General features: G+C 36.3%; 1 protein-coding gene across 2 annotated transcripts in view; it reads left to right on the forward strand.

Annotated features, from left to right (window-relative positions):
* Nucleotides 1–15207, forward strand: part of pappa2 (pappalysin 2) — a 240043-nt gene that overhangs the window by 109267 nt on the left and 115569 nt on the right. For both annotated transcript variants that reach the window (XM_028810464.2, XM_051933196.1), the window contains exons 8-10: nt 2488–2788; nt 6795–6923; nt 12450–12541. In XM_028810464.2, coding sequence (XP_028666297.1) covers nt 2488–2788; nt 6795–6923; nt 12450–12541 — 522 coding nt within the window. The remainder of the gene's footprint in view (nt 1–2487; nt 2789–6794; nt 6924–12449; nt 12542–15207) is intronic.

Here is a 15207-nt window from a genome sequence, read left to right on the forward strand (position 1 = left end):
ACAGGACAGAAGCAGCCGAATGAATTCTGAGGTGTTCAGAGACATACTGTCTGCTCAAATCCAGCTAAATGCAGTCAAATTGATTGGGCGGCGTTTCCTGATACAGATGGACAATGACCCAAAACATACAGCCAAAGCAACCCAGGAGTTTATTAAAGAGAAGAAGTGGAAAATTCTTGAATGGCCAAGTCAGTCACATGATCTTAACCCAATTGAGCATGCATTTCACTTGTTGAAGACTAAAATTCGGACAGAAAGGCCCACAAACAAACAGCAACTGAAAGCCGCTGCAGTAAAGGCCTGGCAGAGCATTAAAAAGGAGGAACCCCAGCATCTGGTGATGTCCATGAGTTCAAGACTTCAGGCTGTCATTGCCAGCAATGGGTTTTCAACCAAGTATTAGAAATGAACATTTTATTTCCAGTTATTTAATTTGTCCAATTACTTTTGAGCCCCTGAAATGAAGGGATTGTGTTAAAAAAAATGCTTTAGTTGCCTCACATTTTTATGCAATCGTTTTGTTCACCCCACTGAGTTAAAGCTGAAAGTCTGCACTTCAACTGCATCTGAGTTGTTTCATTTAAAATTCATTGCAGTAATGTACAGAACCAAAATTAGAAAAAAGTTGTCTCTGTCCAAATATTTATGGACCTAACTGTATATATGTACTGTATATTTTTGACAGGTAGTGTTTCTATACTGATTGATGTAAACCTAAGCTGTACATGCAACAGGAGTCAGGACATACAACATATAAACGTGTCACCGACAGGCTGAGAACAAATTGAACCAGCGTTTAATTCCAAGTTTATCATTGTCTAGGAGTTTTCAATTCTGAGGGTGTCAAAAAAAAGCCAAAAAAAAAAAGCCAGTATATATGTATATATATATATTTATGTATATAAAGCCAGGGTGTGGATCTCATGATGTTTTAAAAACAGTTCTCAAATAAAACTGGCATCAGAGAAGGCATTTGGTTATGTAATCATTAAAAAAAGAGCATTCAGCTATGCAATAGACTGATTGGGGGACAAGTGAACAACAAGGAAGGTAGCACAGGACAAGGAAAGGAATTTCTAGGGCCCCATCATCGGAGATGAAGAAGACACTCTGTCAGTGCAGAATTACAGTGGTCAGTATATACCTTCTATTTAATATGTGCCCCTAATGAGTAGGACGCAAAGACGCATACACCAAGAGAAGGTAGCAGCTTGGAAAGGAGCATGTAATTGTACCTCAGGATGCTAACAATTTGGCAATCCAATAATTTGGTTCAGAATTATCATGGAGTGTTCATACATTTGTTAGTAGTAGTTCTGATTTGGCAGGGAAGCCTGGCTTTCATCTGATTGAGGTAGTGAGGGTGTTGTTAAAATGTTTAAACACTTTCTAGTTACAAAAGGAGACATTCACATGTTGGAAGCTTATGTTACAGCAATAGTAGAAGGGGTTACAAGAGAGACTTACAATGTAATGAATGGGGAACATCCCCTGATTTTGGATGTGTTTACGGCATGACTGGAAGTGATCCTTCAATTAAATTTTAAATCTCCTCATAGCCAGGATTTTTAATATCCTTAAGGTTTGTCTCATTCTGCTCACTATGTTTTGCTAATCATTTGCTTAGTTTGTAATCACTATGGACACCACTATTTTGTATTGTTTTGTGAATGGGCATTGGCATTGGCATATTGTTTGCCCTTGCCGGGTCATGTAACAAGCATTGGCCGATGTCTTTAATTATTGTCTTGTATGTATAAAGTAGGCACAAGGTTATGAATTTGAGTTTTGGATGAACTTCATTTAAAAATCTCTGTAGATTTTGTTTATTGTTCTGATTGATTACCTGTTTATGATCTCCCTTTTTCACTCATCTCTTGAGATTTTTTAGCGTGCTTGTTTTTCCAGTCACGTATACTATTTGAATTCCAGTACAAAAACACTCCAGGGCGAGATCCTCATGAAGCCAAGAAAGTGCCACTGGTAAAGTTAAGATGGATCATGTTAAAGGTGGCTTTTAAAAGAGGAAACTTATTTTTGCTTTTACAATTTATTTTAATAAAAATAAGGGGTACATTGTAAGGAGTAGTGGTGTATTGTTAGAAGAAACTGTAATTGATCTGCTTTGGAATGTGTGTTGAGAGGATGGATGGAGGTTAATAAACTGTATCAGTAGAAATATCTAATAAGTGTGAAATTATAAGAAACCATGCTGTATAAAGAATCAATTACAATACAGTGAATCATGTTCAACTGTGTAACTTGATGAAATTTTTACTATATGACCAAACCACTGAAATGTTAAATGATTGTGAAATGTAACATGTTTTATTTAACATAAATCAAGAATCTTGGCACTTTCATATTCAAAAACATTTGTATAGATAATTGAATCCTCTATCGGTAACACCAGTAATTACATTCTGTTTCTCCCCTTTTCAATTATACCAGCATTTTAAGATACTAATGAAGGTAATCTTCCCTCAGAGTCTTCCAATGCTATCTCAAACATTGAGGTCGTCACAGAGCACGGAGATTCTTTCCAGATGGGTCCTTTCCACACATTCTGTGATGTGCCACTTACCATTCGTCTGAACACAAACAAGAAAGTAAAAGGGGTGAAGATCTTCACTTTTGATGAAAAAATGGAAATTGATGCAGCCCTCCTTACTTCTAAAGAAAATGACCCAATGTGCTCTGGCTGCCGCCCACTTCAGTATCGGGTGCTGAGAGACCCTCCTTTTCTCAAAGGCCCTGTAGTTCAGCAAGAACGCAAGTTTACAGATAAGTAAGAGTTTTCATTTTCTTGAGATGTAATGGGTGGAATACAAATGCATGGAATTTGTGGGACTTGTTATTGTGAATTTCAATCAAGTGTGTTGTTTAGTATCGTACATGGGGCATCAACACATAAAACTATTGCTAAACCACTTCTCCTGCATATGCTGGTGTTATTATATCTTTTTACTTGATTTGTATAACTGAACTATTTGTATCTATTAATATAATTTATGAAAGCTTCAAAAGTTAATAAAGTGCTGATCACATTTAATAGAAAAGTCATGATGTAAAAAATGTCATCTGAAATACAGTGTAATGAAGACAGGCTTTGAGAAATAGTATAATTTAAACCACAATATTGGCAGTAAAAGCTGCTGTTTATCTCTTTAAGTGTGTGCCAGGTCTTTAAAAATTAGACTTAAATATACAAAACAAGTGCAGTGAACATTTATTTTGTAATCTGCAACCTTTATTTTACAACTTTTACTACTATAATATAACAAGAGTACAATTTATAGTGTAAATGCAATTTTAAATATCCATTTTTCTTTAAATGATGCTTACTATTACTACTTAATAATATTGTTTTTTTAGCAAACTGACAGCTTTAATTTGTGTGCTTGACGTTAAGAAGAGCTGTGAAACTCTGGCTCAAGAATTTAAAAACTAAAAACACAGAAAAGACACTGTTTTTATTATAAATATTTATTGATATTCTGTATCATGGCAGAAATAAGTTTAACAACATAGTTAAAGGTACACTTTAGAATGTTTTTCACCTCTATTGGTGTTGTCAAGTGTTGGTCACTATTGGGTCCTGCACTTTCTCCATGATAGCAAGAGATTAAACATTTTTCTCGGCCACCACCACATTACATGGTATAAATAAAATAAAAAGAATGTAATTTTTGGCTGGAGTATTACTTAACATGTCCGGAGGCATTCATGTTAGTTTTAGACAGCTTCAAACAGGTTTAATTTTCAGATTCAATTGTTCAAGCATTTAGAAAAATAAAGTTAGTCCTCAAGCTAACTATATTTAAAAATAAACACAATCACCTGGTTTCATTTTGACAATTCAAAAGAAGACAATGTGTTTCCAGGTTATGTCAGTGCAATAAACACAGGCTGAGCAATAAGTAATTATTTCCGGCTTATAAAATTAATACATTTACTGCAAAGTTCTTTAATATGTAATGAAAGAATATAATTTTATAACGTTATAATGCATTCCAAGTCTTAAACCATTCTGGAAAGGCAGTTCACCTATCAAAGAAGACCTAGAATTGTGGACTTTATTTAATCCGTGCAGTTGGCTGGGATGCGTTCTTTTGGTTGCTTTTATGGCTTTTAAAAGTGCTTATCATTTTATTCTTCCAACTTAGTCTGATCTTCAACATTGACTTTACTGGCACTGCTTTGTTTTGCCAATGATTTACAGTTCAATATATAAAAGAATCATTTGTGCAGACAGTGTTGCTTAAAATAAGCACTCATGGACCAGCAAATTGTATTTTGTGTGGAATTCTTAGACAGAACCACCTTTGAGTATGGCATTATAGTGGGCACCATCTGCAGTGAAAACTCTGCTTGACTTTTCATGAATAACAGTGGTAACAGAGATGTAGCATCAGTAAGCCAAAGGTGGTTCTGTGGTGGGATACAGACGAATGAAGGTTGACATATAATGAAAGGGTAATATGCAGGTACATAACTACAAGAAAGACTAAGTTACAGCTTATGAAGAAACAAATTATGTTCCCAGAAGTTGCTAAAGGACATGCAATCCATAAGGTGCAAGGGATGCCTGACTGTCTATCAAGAGAAACCGAATAAGGCCAAGGAGAGTTGGTAGAAAATTACTAGACCACAGCGGTAACCATGTTGAAGTCAGGGACTATCTCCTTGTAGGAAAGGCAGACCCTGTGGAGGCCTAGACACCACAGCATGGTTCTAAATGGGGCCTGACCTATCCCTTAGAGAGAATGGGCAGCAAAAGGGTGTCTGAGAAAGCCCACCCTTTAAGGGCAACTGAAGGCTCAGGGTTAGAGTGGCAGGAGTCCTGATGTGTATTAGCAAATGTATCTCGATTATTGATCCAGAAAATATTTATGAGGTTTAGCCTGAAGTTACTATATGGATAAAGTATAACAACAAGTGACAGATAGAGAATGAGAAAAAGAAAGAGATTTGTATATGTGTATATGTATTTATACAATATAAACATTTCAAGAGAGAGAGCGCAAGAGTGCTGTGCAGAGGTCTTAGGCACATATAAAACAATCTGTAACGCAAAGATGCTTTTAAAAATAAAGAAATTAACATTTTCTATATGGCTAAAAATTTTACTATAAAGAGCAATAAACATTAAAAAAAATAAATCAATTGATTATGGCTACCGTTTGCCTTTAAAATTGCATTCATTCTTTTTGGTACATTTTTGTGCAGTTTCAAAAGACAATTGGCTGGTGGTTTGTTCTAAGCATCTTGGGGAACTTGCCCCAGCTACTCTGCAGACTTTGGCTGTTTCGCTTGCTTCTGTCTTTCCAGGTAATCCCGGGCAGCCTCACTGATACTGAGATCAGCTATCTGCTGAGGCCATATAGTTTGTAGCAGATCTTCTTATCCTTTTTTTTGCCAAAAATATTTCTTTATAACTTTGGCCATGTGTTTGGGGTGATTGACCTTTTGTAGAATGAAATTGAGACTGATCATCTGTCTCCCTGATAGTATTGCATGATGGATGAGAATCTGCTTGTTCTTCTCATCATTGTGGATTCCATTAATTTAAACCAGCCAGCACCATACCTGTAGGAAAGCTCTGCCATGGATGTTGGCTGCGAAACACTATTCCATGTAGAGCTCTCCAGCTCTTCTACAGACAAGCAGCCTCCTGTTTGAGCCAAGTGTTGCAAATTTTGACTTGTCAATCCAGAGAACATACTACCATTGTTCAGTACACCAGTCATTATGTTTTGTGTGTAGAAGAATGACGTTTTGGCAGTAACTCATTCATGAAGACCATTTCAGACAAGATTTCTCTGAATGTAGAGAGATGTACTTGGCGTCCAGTGGTTTCTGTGAGTTCAGAGTTTGTAGCAGTGCTGGACTTCTGATGATTTTGAAGGGATGTCAACTTGATGTATTTTTTATCTGGTGCACTCTGTTTCCCTGACCAATGACTGCGTTTCTGGTCCTCATCGTTACCTGTCTCTTTGTGCTTCTTCAGAAGAGCTTGGACAGCACAACTTGAAACTTCTGTCTACTGTGAAATTTCTGCTTAGAAGAGACCTTGCTGACTCAGGATGGCCACCTTGTGTCTTATTGCTGTGCTCACTCTTGTCTTGGTGTAAGAAGTAATGATTTGATGGTTAAATGGTCTTATATGCCACATCATCAACCTTATCCCAGTCTGATTTCTTCTACTTCCATTTCTGTTTCAGTTAATCGGTTTGATTCAATCAACTTTTGATGTCATTGATCATTAGCACCTCTGTTTTTTTGTTTTTTTGTTTTTTTGTGTAATGAAGCACTCAACTATAGATTTGCTATTTAATTAGTTTTGGTTACTTAATGCTTAATGTGTTACTTTCTTAAATGAAATACAAAAATGACTCTTTGATCTTTTATATGAATGCTTGGAAATAAGACATTTACATAAGACTTTTGCAGAGTACTCTCATTCTCTCTCACACTCTGTACAGTATATATTAAATGTATATACAGTATGTGTGTATAAACTGAATATGTATATTTATGTATATAAGTAGATATATACTGTATGTATGTTTGTGGATATATTCTGTTCATATAATTAACTTAACCCTTTTTAAGCAATATAACACCTTTCTCAAGGCACATTCAGTTGATTCCTTGTCTTTTTTCTTATACAGTTTTGAAACACAATGAATCATTGCTAACACTACAAACCTTATTGTTAAAATAACTTTATTTGTAAAGTATTAAGTATTTACTAATGTAAAGTGTGTTAAAATAATCTGTATCCATTTCAGAGAAGTTACCCTGGGAAGAAGGTACAGTTATAGAATAATTGTGGAATCAGAAGAAGAGCACAGTGAAATTTCACCAGCCCTCCTACACATCCATGGTGCCCCATACTGTGGAGATGGACGAGTACAACAGTAAGAAAAGTTATAGCTTTACAGTTTAACTAAATATCACAAAAGCATTCAAATAATTAGCTTTTATTTTATATTGTAAATATTTGTGTATTTTTAACATCTTATAAGGCCGTTGAGGAGGTAAAAAAAGAGTGCGGCCAACTTTTTCCTTTGGAAACTCCTATTTACTCCAAAATTCCAGGAACTCACTGCATTCGAGTGGTGACATTAAATTGGCCTGGTGTGAGCTAACGTTGGTGTTTGTGTGAGGTTTCCCTGCAATAAACAGGCATCCCAAACACAAACTTGTCAATGTTGTTGGAATACTACTTCTGTTTCTGCTCTTTTTCTAATTCTGCGTATGAAACTCATAAACATAAACACAAAGATTTTCTTCAAGGAATGTTTTCTATGCCAGTGTTATTATTAACATTGTTGCTTTTTACAACAACAGAAAACATGGGTTTTAAATTATGTCTTCATTTTTACAGGATCATTGCATACCAGGTGCAAATTAAGTAGAAGTAAATAGGAACAGTACAATCATAAATACATGTGTTCTCCATTAAATTGTCTTTTAAACAGACACCAGATATTTCTTTCTAAAAGAATGCAAGCTAACAATGTTTCCATATGCATTTCTATAAAGAATGATTTAAATTTTGAGAGTATCTTGCAGTGTGGCACCGTGGTTAGCACTTCTGCCTTACGACTATATGTGAATGGATTTGAATCCTGTCAGGTTACTGTCTGTGTAGACTGTGTACATTCTCCTGGTGTTCAAGTGGATATTTCTTTAGGTACTCAGATTTTCTATTTAAACTGTAAAGATGTACAGGCCTCTGTATCGTCTGCCGCATGAATGAGTATGGTTTGGTGCATGTCTGTGCTTTGAGGTGGACTTGTGTCTTATCCAATCTTGGATCCTGCCTCGCTCCAGATAACATTAAGTGATTTCTAAAACAAAAGGATTCTTTAGGCACATTGATTAGGGAACCTTAGGACAGAAATCTCATCATATTTTGTAAAACAATTCTGAATCCGAACAGTGCAGAATCTGATTGGCTAGGTGCTTATTCTGTTTGATAAAACCGATTGCTCTGGGTACTAGAAAATTAGAAAGAGCAACTGAAAATTCCAACAATTATTTGTTTCTGATTGACCAAAGTTATTCTGTATCTCATCTTAAAAACTTTAATTAGTTGTATTTAATCTTTAAACAGATTGCTGAAGCACTCATATTGTGCATGTACATGTGAAAATTGGATACTTTTTCTTATTTGTGAGTAGTTTTGTTGTTTGACAAAGGGAGTTTATAAAAGGATACTTTGATAGTCTGGGTGGAATACAGTAAATTCAATACAGGGACCAAAACGAAAGGGGATAAACAGAATCTGCAAAGTTTTAACAGGTGTAGCTCAAAATAAATATACTAAATTAATATACTACATGAAAAAAGCAAAAAAATGTTCTAGAAGCTTGACTTTGTGTACCAAGACACCATTTCTTTGAGAAACAAAGTGCATACCTTGAGAAAGGCAGAAAATGTAGGTACATGCACACATGGAAAAGCAGCTTAGTAACAAACAGAATTTTGTAGACAACAGAAACACAAAATGGCGATGATGACATCAGAAGCAGAAAACAGCAAATAATTAAAAAAAAAAAAATAATAATAATAATAAAAAAAACCACTTAATTCCTTACAACACCCAGGTTGACAGTTTAGAAAAGTATACATTTCCATCAGCTGACTTGTACACAGATATGGAGTGTGTTTGCCTGTGTGTTGTGCATGGTCACCTTTACAAAACTGTACAGCGGAAAGAAGTTAAACTGGTAACCAGAGTAATATAATTTTTTAGATTTCTAATAGTTCACCAATAACTTTAATTTACTAGTGATTTTGAGGGTGATAAAGTACCATTAACAGCATCAATGAAGTTAAGGCTAATAGATGAGTAAGCAAACAAATGAGGTAAAGATTCTCAATTGCTCCATGAATCCTCACTACAAATGATTATTAATAATAAACAGGCAAACATAAATTAGTATACTTTATAAAATATGTATGGCAACCCTTTACAGGGTTGTTTCCTGTCAGTCCATTATAATGTACATTTAAAGACTTGTAGTACAAGTGTAGAAGTGTAGAAGTCCTTTTACATCAGGCCAGTTTGGAATTATAAATTAACCTATTACATACATTGTTGTGATGTGGCAGGAAAACTGTAGTTTTTGGAGAGGGGTGAACCTATGGACTCCACACAAACCTAGATTCTGAATATGGGACACTGCAGCTATAAGTTGGCAGTCCTAACCACAATACTGAACCAGAACTGTTGCATTTCCATGCAGATTTTCTCAGCAATCACACTGTAGATAACTGAGATCAAAAGAAAAGGGGATTAATAGAGAATCATCACTAAACTGACATATTTTTTTTATTATTAGTGAACAATATATAAATATAGCAAATATATACAGTATGTATTGTACCAGTATATGGTGCTTGTCAACACTGACCCAATCATTTTTTGCACATTTCAGCACTCTTTTATGTAGCTTACTATTCTTAGAATGATGGCTCAGTTTAGCTACACTAGGATGGAAGTCTTGTAACTGGTGTAATGGTGGCAGGTGTAGTGACTCACTCACCCAAAATGGCCAATGTGGTGTGAGGCCTCTGAGAACAGCCGGGGAAATAGGCCAGAATTCCCATGTGCCTGCCATGCACCCAAAGGCAGCCTAATGTCCCACTCTGGTGGCTGCCTTTGGCCTACACCATGCCAAAATGTGCTTTGTTTCAAAAGATAAAAAAATATAAGTAAACTTCAGCCCCACCTATAGCCCCACCTAAGGGAAGATGACCATAAACCTGGTAAAAGGAGATTTATTTCACAAAAAATTCTGAAAATAAAACAAAATCCTCAAAAGAGCGAGCAGAAAAAAGGCAAAAGGAGTTGTCAACATGGCAGTTCTAAGCAAACAAGTCCCAAAACTCTATCCAGAAATCAGAATCTCAAAAACAGAAGCGATATAGTCAAAAAGCCAGTAAATACAAGGGAAATATCAACAGCAAAAAAAGAAGAACTCACCCACCGCCAGGCAACTACAATGTTCCTTGAGGGACTGCAATTTAAAGGTCTGGGAGCAGTCCATCAGCAGAGAATGTCACCTCTTGGGGAACCACCAAGAAAACACAAGGAACAAGAAAGAACATACTCTTATAAATATAATCTAATCAATAAAAATGGACAGTTCATTAAATTAAATAATGATAGTCAAAGAAAAATAAAAACATTGATATATAAAAGAAATGTAAGCATAAGTCAGAGAGGAAACTCTTGCCTTTTTTATATGCTCCTCTGCAGTTGGCGCTGAAGCTGCTGATTTGAAAATGGAATGTCAGCTCATACTGCTGCTGACTCTGTGCTGATGTCATCTCCAGAGTGATGCAAGAGTGTTCAACAGTGAACAAGAGGCACTTAGCATATTATGTACTTCCGTACACTCATCGTAATGTGCCTGATATTGAATCACTACTGATATTAACAAATCAGACATAACAAAAATAAGGTTAAAGGCCATAGTTCAAAATGCTAACATGTTATTAGTGTAGATATGCAGCAGAGAAAACAGAAAAAGAAAAAAGTTGGTTCAAATTTGCATAAGGTCAGTCTCAAGACTAGTTGGTCTTGCAGTATCTTAGAGGTCTGCTAAGAAAAGTGATTTCCTTCCCATAATAAATTGAGCTGGTTACAGTGAATAAAGTTACCGTAGAACACTTTTTGAACTGCTGTAATAACTAACCTCTTTAAAATGGCAGGTTTGGAAAGTTTCTTTAGAAAATTATTACCCACATGATTCCAATGTAACACCTCATAACAGTTTCAAACTGACTCGATGCAAATCGGGGTTGTAGACCCTATTCATGCAATACTGAGAGCAAACTGTAAACCAACCCTGTGTGAGCCAACAGTCCATGGATTGGATTGTTGATTACAGAAAGAAAGAAAGAAAGAAAGAAAGAAAGAAAGAAAGAAAGAAAGAAAGAAAGAAAGAAAGAAAGAAAGAAAGAAAGAAAGAAAGAAAGAAAGAGATATTCACCAATATTTTTCTAATAGATTATGTTTCAGAAAACAACCAAATACACAAATTAAAAACACCATACTTTGTGTTCTATAATTGTCCACTTGATCAATTGCCAGTACATGGTCACTTCTTGTAATGACACTGCTCACCACTATTAGATATCAGCTGTGGTCTGCAGACACCATTGTAGCTACAAGCTGTGCATTGCACAATGAACATGTCACACTGTGATGTCTGCAGTGATCTTTTTTGCACCAGTTTCACATTTGAGTGACTAGGCAGTTCACACCATGGTTTCCCTGCAGAGAGATCGACCAAAGTTAAATAACAGAAAAACTGACAGAACCCACATCACTCCTTGTAAGATGCATTGTCTTATGCAGATGTATTACCAGCAGTGATGGGTAACAAACATGATTAATAAATATGTTTAGTTTCAGCTGGTCAACAATGAATGTTAAGGGTAAAATTTGAGAGGATAGTCAAAAAGGGCCTTGTTTTATTTAATTTCAGCAAATCATTAGAATTAAAAGCATTCTGATTAATAAAATCTTCTGATGACTAATATCTTTTATTCATCCATTCATTTTATTGCTTTATTTTTTAGATCCTATTAATCCAGCACAGTAAGACATTCATTAATCACACATGAATCCCTTGTTTGGTGCTTTGCTTCTTGTAATATATAAACAGTTACATATTTAGTAAGTTTTCATAGCCTTCTGCAAATACTTGGGATTGTGCACGCCTAGAGTAAAACTCAGCTATAAAATCTTAGTAGGCTTTATCTGAGAAGCCAGAAAAAGTCTGGTGATATTTTGTCTGGGGTTTTTCTGTTTCTTTATAAATCACTTTTCCCTACATGTGAAAACTAGAAAAACTGAAAAGCAATGTTAAAGGAGAAGTCCATTATTTAACAACATTTTAGGCATGTAATAAGGTGTCTAGAAAGGTGAAGCGTCCATCCTTGATATAAGCTTTGCAAGATATAACCAGTAGTGTACATGCAGGGAGGCTGAGAGGGATGCTTGATGTTGTGTCAAAAGTCCAACACAATTACCAGCCAGACTGGCCGCTGGTTAAATGGAGTTTTCTATTTAGCTCAGCAGTAGAACCCGCTGCTTGTAAGTCCCAATGACCCGATTTTGTGTCCCTGCCATGCTGTCTCAGTGTAGGAGGGAGCTACAACCTGAGTGAATCCTCAACAGAGACATAAGGTCAGTGGGAGGATGCTACAGTTAAAGCACTTATTGAGAGCTTTCTTAAATCTGCACCTGATTATGTTGATACAAAGTGTCTTCCCAAAACATAAAATGTCCATTTTAACTTCTTATTTTGAAATGTACTTTTGACCATAATTTTTAGTAGACATAAGGTAATAAGCTGAACAGCGTCAGCATTATTTGTTATGGTAATATATACATAATCTAAGTTTCCATTTACAATTTGTAGGATTTATGGAGAAGAGTGTGATGATAACAATCTTCTTGATGGAGATGGCTGCTCTAAGCAATGTAAAAAAGAGGAAGGATTCAGTTGTGATGGTATGTTACAGTTTCCAATTCATTAAGGAATTAATATTGTTATTTATGTACATCTGTTTATGCAATAATCTTATTTAGCAAAGCTTCACTTTAACAAATATTGCTGACCTTGACAAAAACAGATATCCCATCCTATGAAGAAATGTTGATTAATTACAGTATAATACATGTTTTCTTTTGTTTGCAATCAGAAGTAAAACAAATGCAAGCTTTTGTATCATGTAAAGCTAATAACAATAGATTAATACAAATATTTCAGTCTCTACACCTCCTCCTGAAATTTGCACAGTGAAATAAGTATTGTCTAACAGTTATGCTGTTACACCTTTCTCCTGATATCTAGCTAATACTGTCCTTGTTACTGAGAGAGTAATACAATCTAAGCACACAAGACAAAGGCTAACAAAAAAGAAATTATGGGTTTTCAATCTGTAAGCTCATGCCAGAATATACAGATGTCAAAGGTTACAATGCATTTTGAATTATAATCTAATAGAATTTGATTATTGAACACTGACTAAAGAATTACACTCAGCTATTGGGCACACCACATACTTAAAGCTACTCTGCATTACTCTGCCTTATAAACTAATATAACCTCATCTTTATTTCTGTAGTGTTCTCTCTTTTAATTTTTTAATTGCTGATAAAGACATCAAAGTTGAAATTTACCTAAAAACAATATATCTTATTTAATACTGAAACTTTCTGAACTGTGTCATAATAAATGGTTCTGTAATTCTTATATTTCACGAAGACAAACTTTTGATTTCTAGTTTCATAGCAGCACTTCAAGTTACAGCCTTGTGCACAGCAATCCAATTATAAATCCTTGGACACTACACCAGATCAGAAAATATCTGGTCTAACACAAAAGCTATGGGGAGGCAACCCCACCTACAAAACTGTTTGTCACAAAAGGATTTGCAGTATATGTGAAAGTTATAATTTTGAGGCAGCATATAACCGAACACGTACATCTTTGGAGATATGGGGGAGAGGGATTCAGAGTACCTCGAAGAAGGCATGGAAAGAACATGCAAAGTTATTACAGACAACTAGAAGCATTGTTAGGCCACAACACTAACTACTGTATCATAATGCTGCCCTTATATTCTGCATGACTTTAATAATACAATTATGAGAACATAAATCTGCTTGCATTCGTAAATCATTAGCACTTACAACATAACTGAACTCATTGCGGCTGTAATTTACTTATATACAGTATGCAGGTCTTTGTAGATCAGTATCATCAGAATCAGTCCGTTTGTGGTACTAGTTCCAAAATACCCCAAGTCTCATCAGATTGTGTTCAAGGATACTTCTTCTTCTTTTTCTTTCGGCTGCTCCCATTAGTCTCCCATTTAGTCTCTTGCACGCACAATATATCAACCTTCCTTCTCTCCATCATATCAGCTAACTCCTTCCCTTTACCAGTCATATAACCAACATTCAAAGTTCCTACACTCAGTTCCACTCTCTTAACCTTCCTCCGGACACATCTCCCCCTCTTCTTCTCCTTCTTCGACCAATAGTAGCCCATTTTTCACCAGCACCCTGTTGGCTAACAGTACTGGTGGCAGTCGTTGTTAACCCGGGACTTGACCGATCCGGTATGGAAATCTATCTTGTTGTCCACATATTGATCTGGCAAAATTTTTACACTGGATGCCCTTCCTGATGTAACCCTCCCCATTTATCCGGGCTTGGGAAGAAACACACTGGTTTGTGCACGACTTGTGGCTGGGGTTAATGTGTTCAAGGATACAAAAATGTTTAAATTGATAGAGAATTCAGAATTTGGACTTGCGCACAATATATATATATATAGATAGATATTGTCACACAAATGACCAAAACACATTGAGAAGGTTTGGGGCAGCCACCCGTATAATTTTTCCCGGTTGCAAAATTGATGAAAGAGAACAGATATGTTCACATGACTGAGTCCAAAACAGAACTGATTCACTAGAAACAAGATGGCGGCTTTAAAGGCCAGTACAGGAAGTGAAGTCATCAGGACCAGAACCGGAAGTGACGTCATTGGCTGCCCGAGAGCCGGGTGGGATTTCCCTTAAATGGTCTGCAAGGAATCGAGAAAGAAAATTAGTGCACTTCGCCACCCCCTGGTCCTGCGTGGAATTACACCTATTCAGGGCCTTTAGTTGTCCCGTAAACACATGTGTGTGATAATATATATATATATATATATATATATATATATTGTAAGAAAGGCGCTATATTGTGCCCGACCCGGCACAGACTTGACATGAGAGGCACGTGTAAAATAAAAGACTTTTTATTTTCAGCTGGAGGGCACGTCTTCCCCGTAATCCCTCCAGCAACAACACAGTTCCAAGCACAAAACACAAGCAAAACACTCCTCTCTCTTTAACCACCACTCCTCCCCAAGCTTTGTCCTCCTTCCACCTGACTCTGGCCGTTGAGTGGTGGTTGCTGGCTCCTTTTATGGCCCACCTGGAAGTGCTCCAGGTGCTTGATCACCTGTTTCCGGTTGCACTCCCGGGTGGGGCTGAAGATTAGTCCAGCTGGGCTCAGGGACCCATGCCGTGCCCCCTAGCAGCCACCCTAGACCCCAACAGGGATATGGAGAACTCCATCTCCCATGAAGCCCTGCGAGATACTGAGGCACCACTCTAACC

The sequence above is a fragment of the Erpetoichthys calabaricus genome, chromosome 10, assembly GCF_900747795.2.
Source record: "Erpetoichthys calabaricus chromosome 10, fErpCal1.3, whole genome shotgun sequence".
NCBI lineage: Eukaryota > Metazoa > Chordata > Cladistia > Polypteriformes > Polypteridae > Erpetoichthys > Erpetoichthys calabaricus.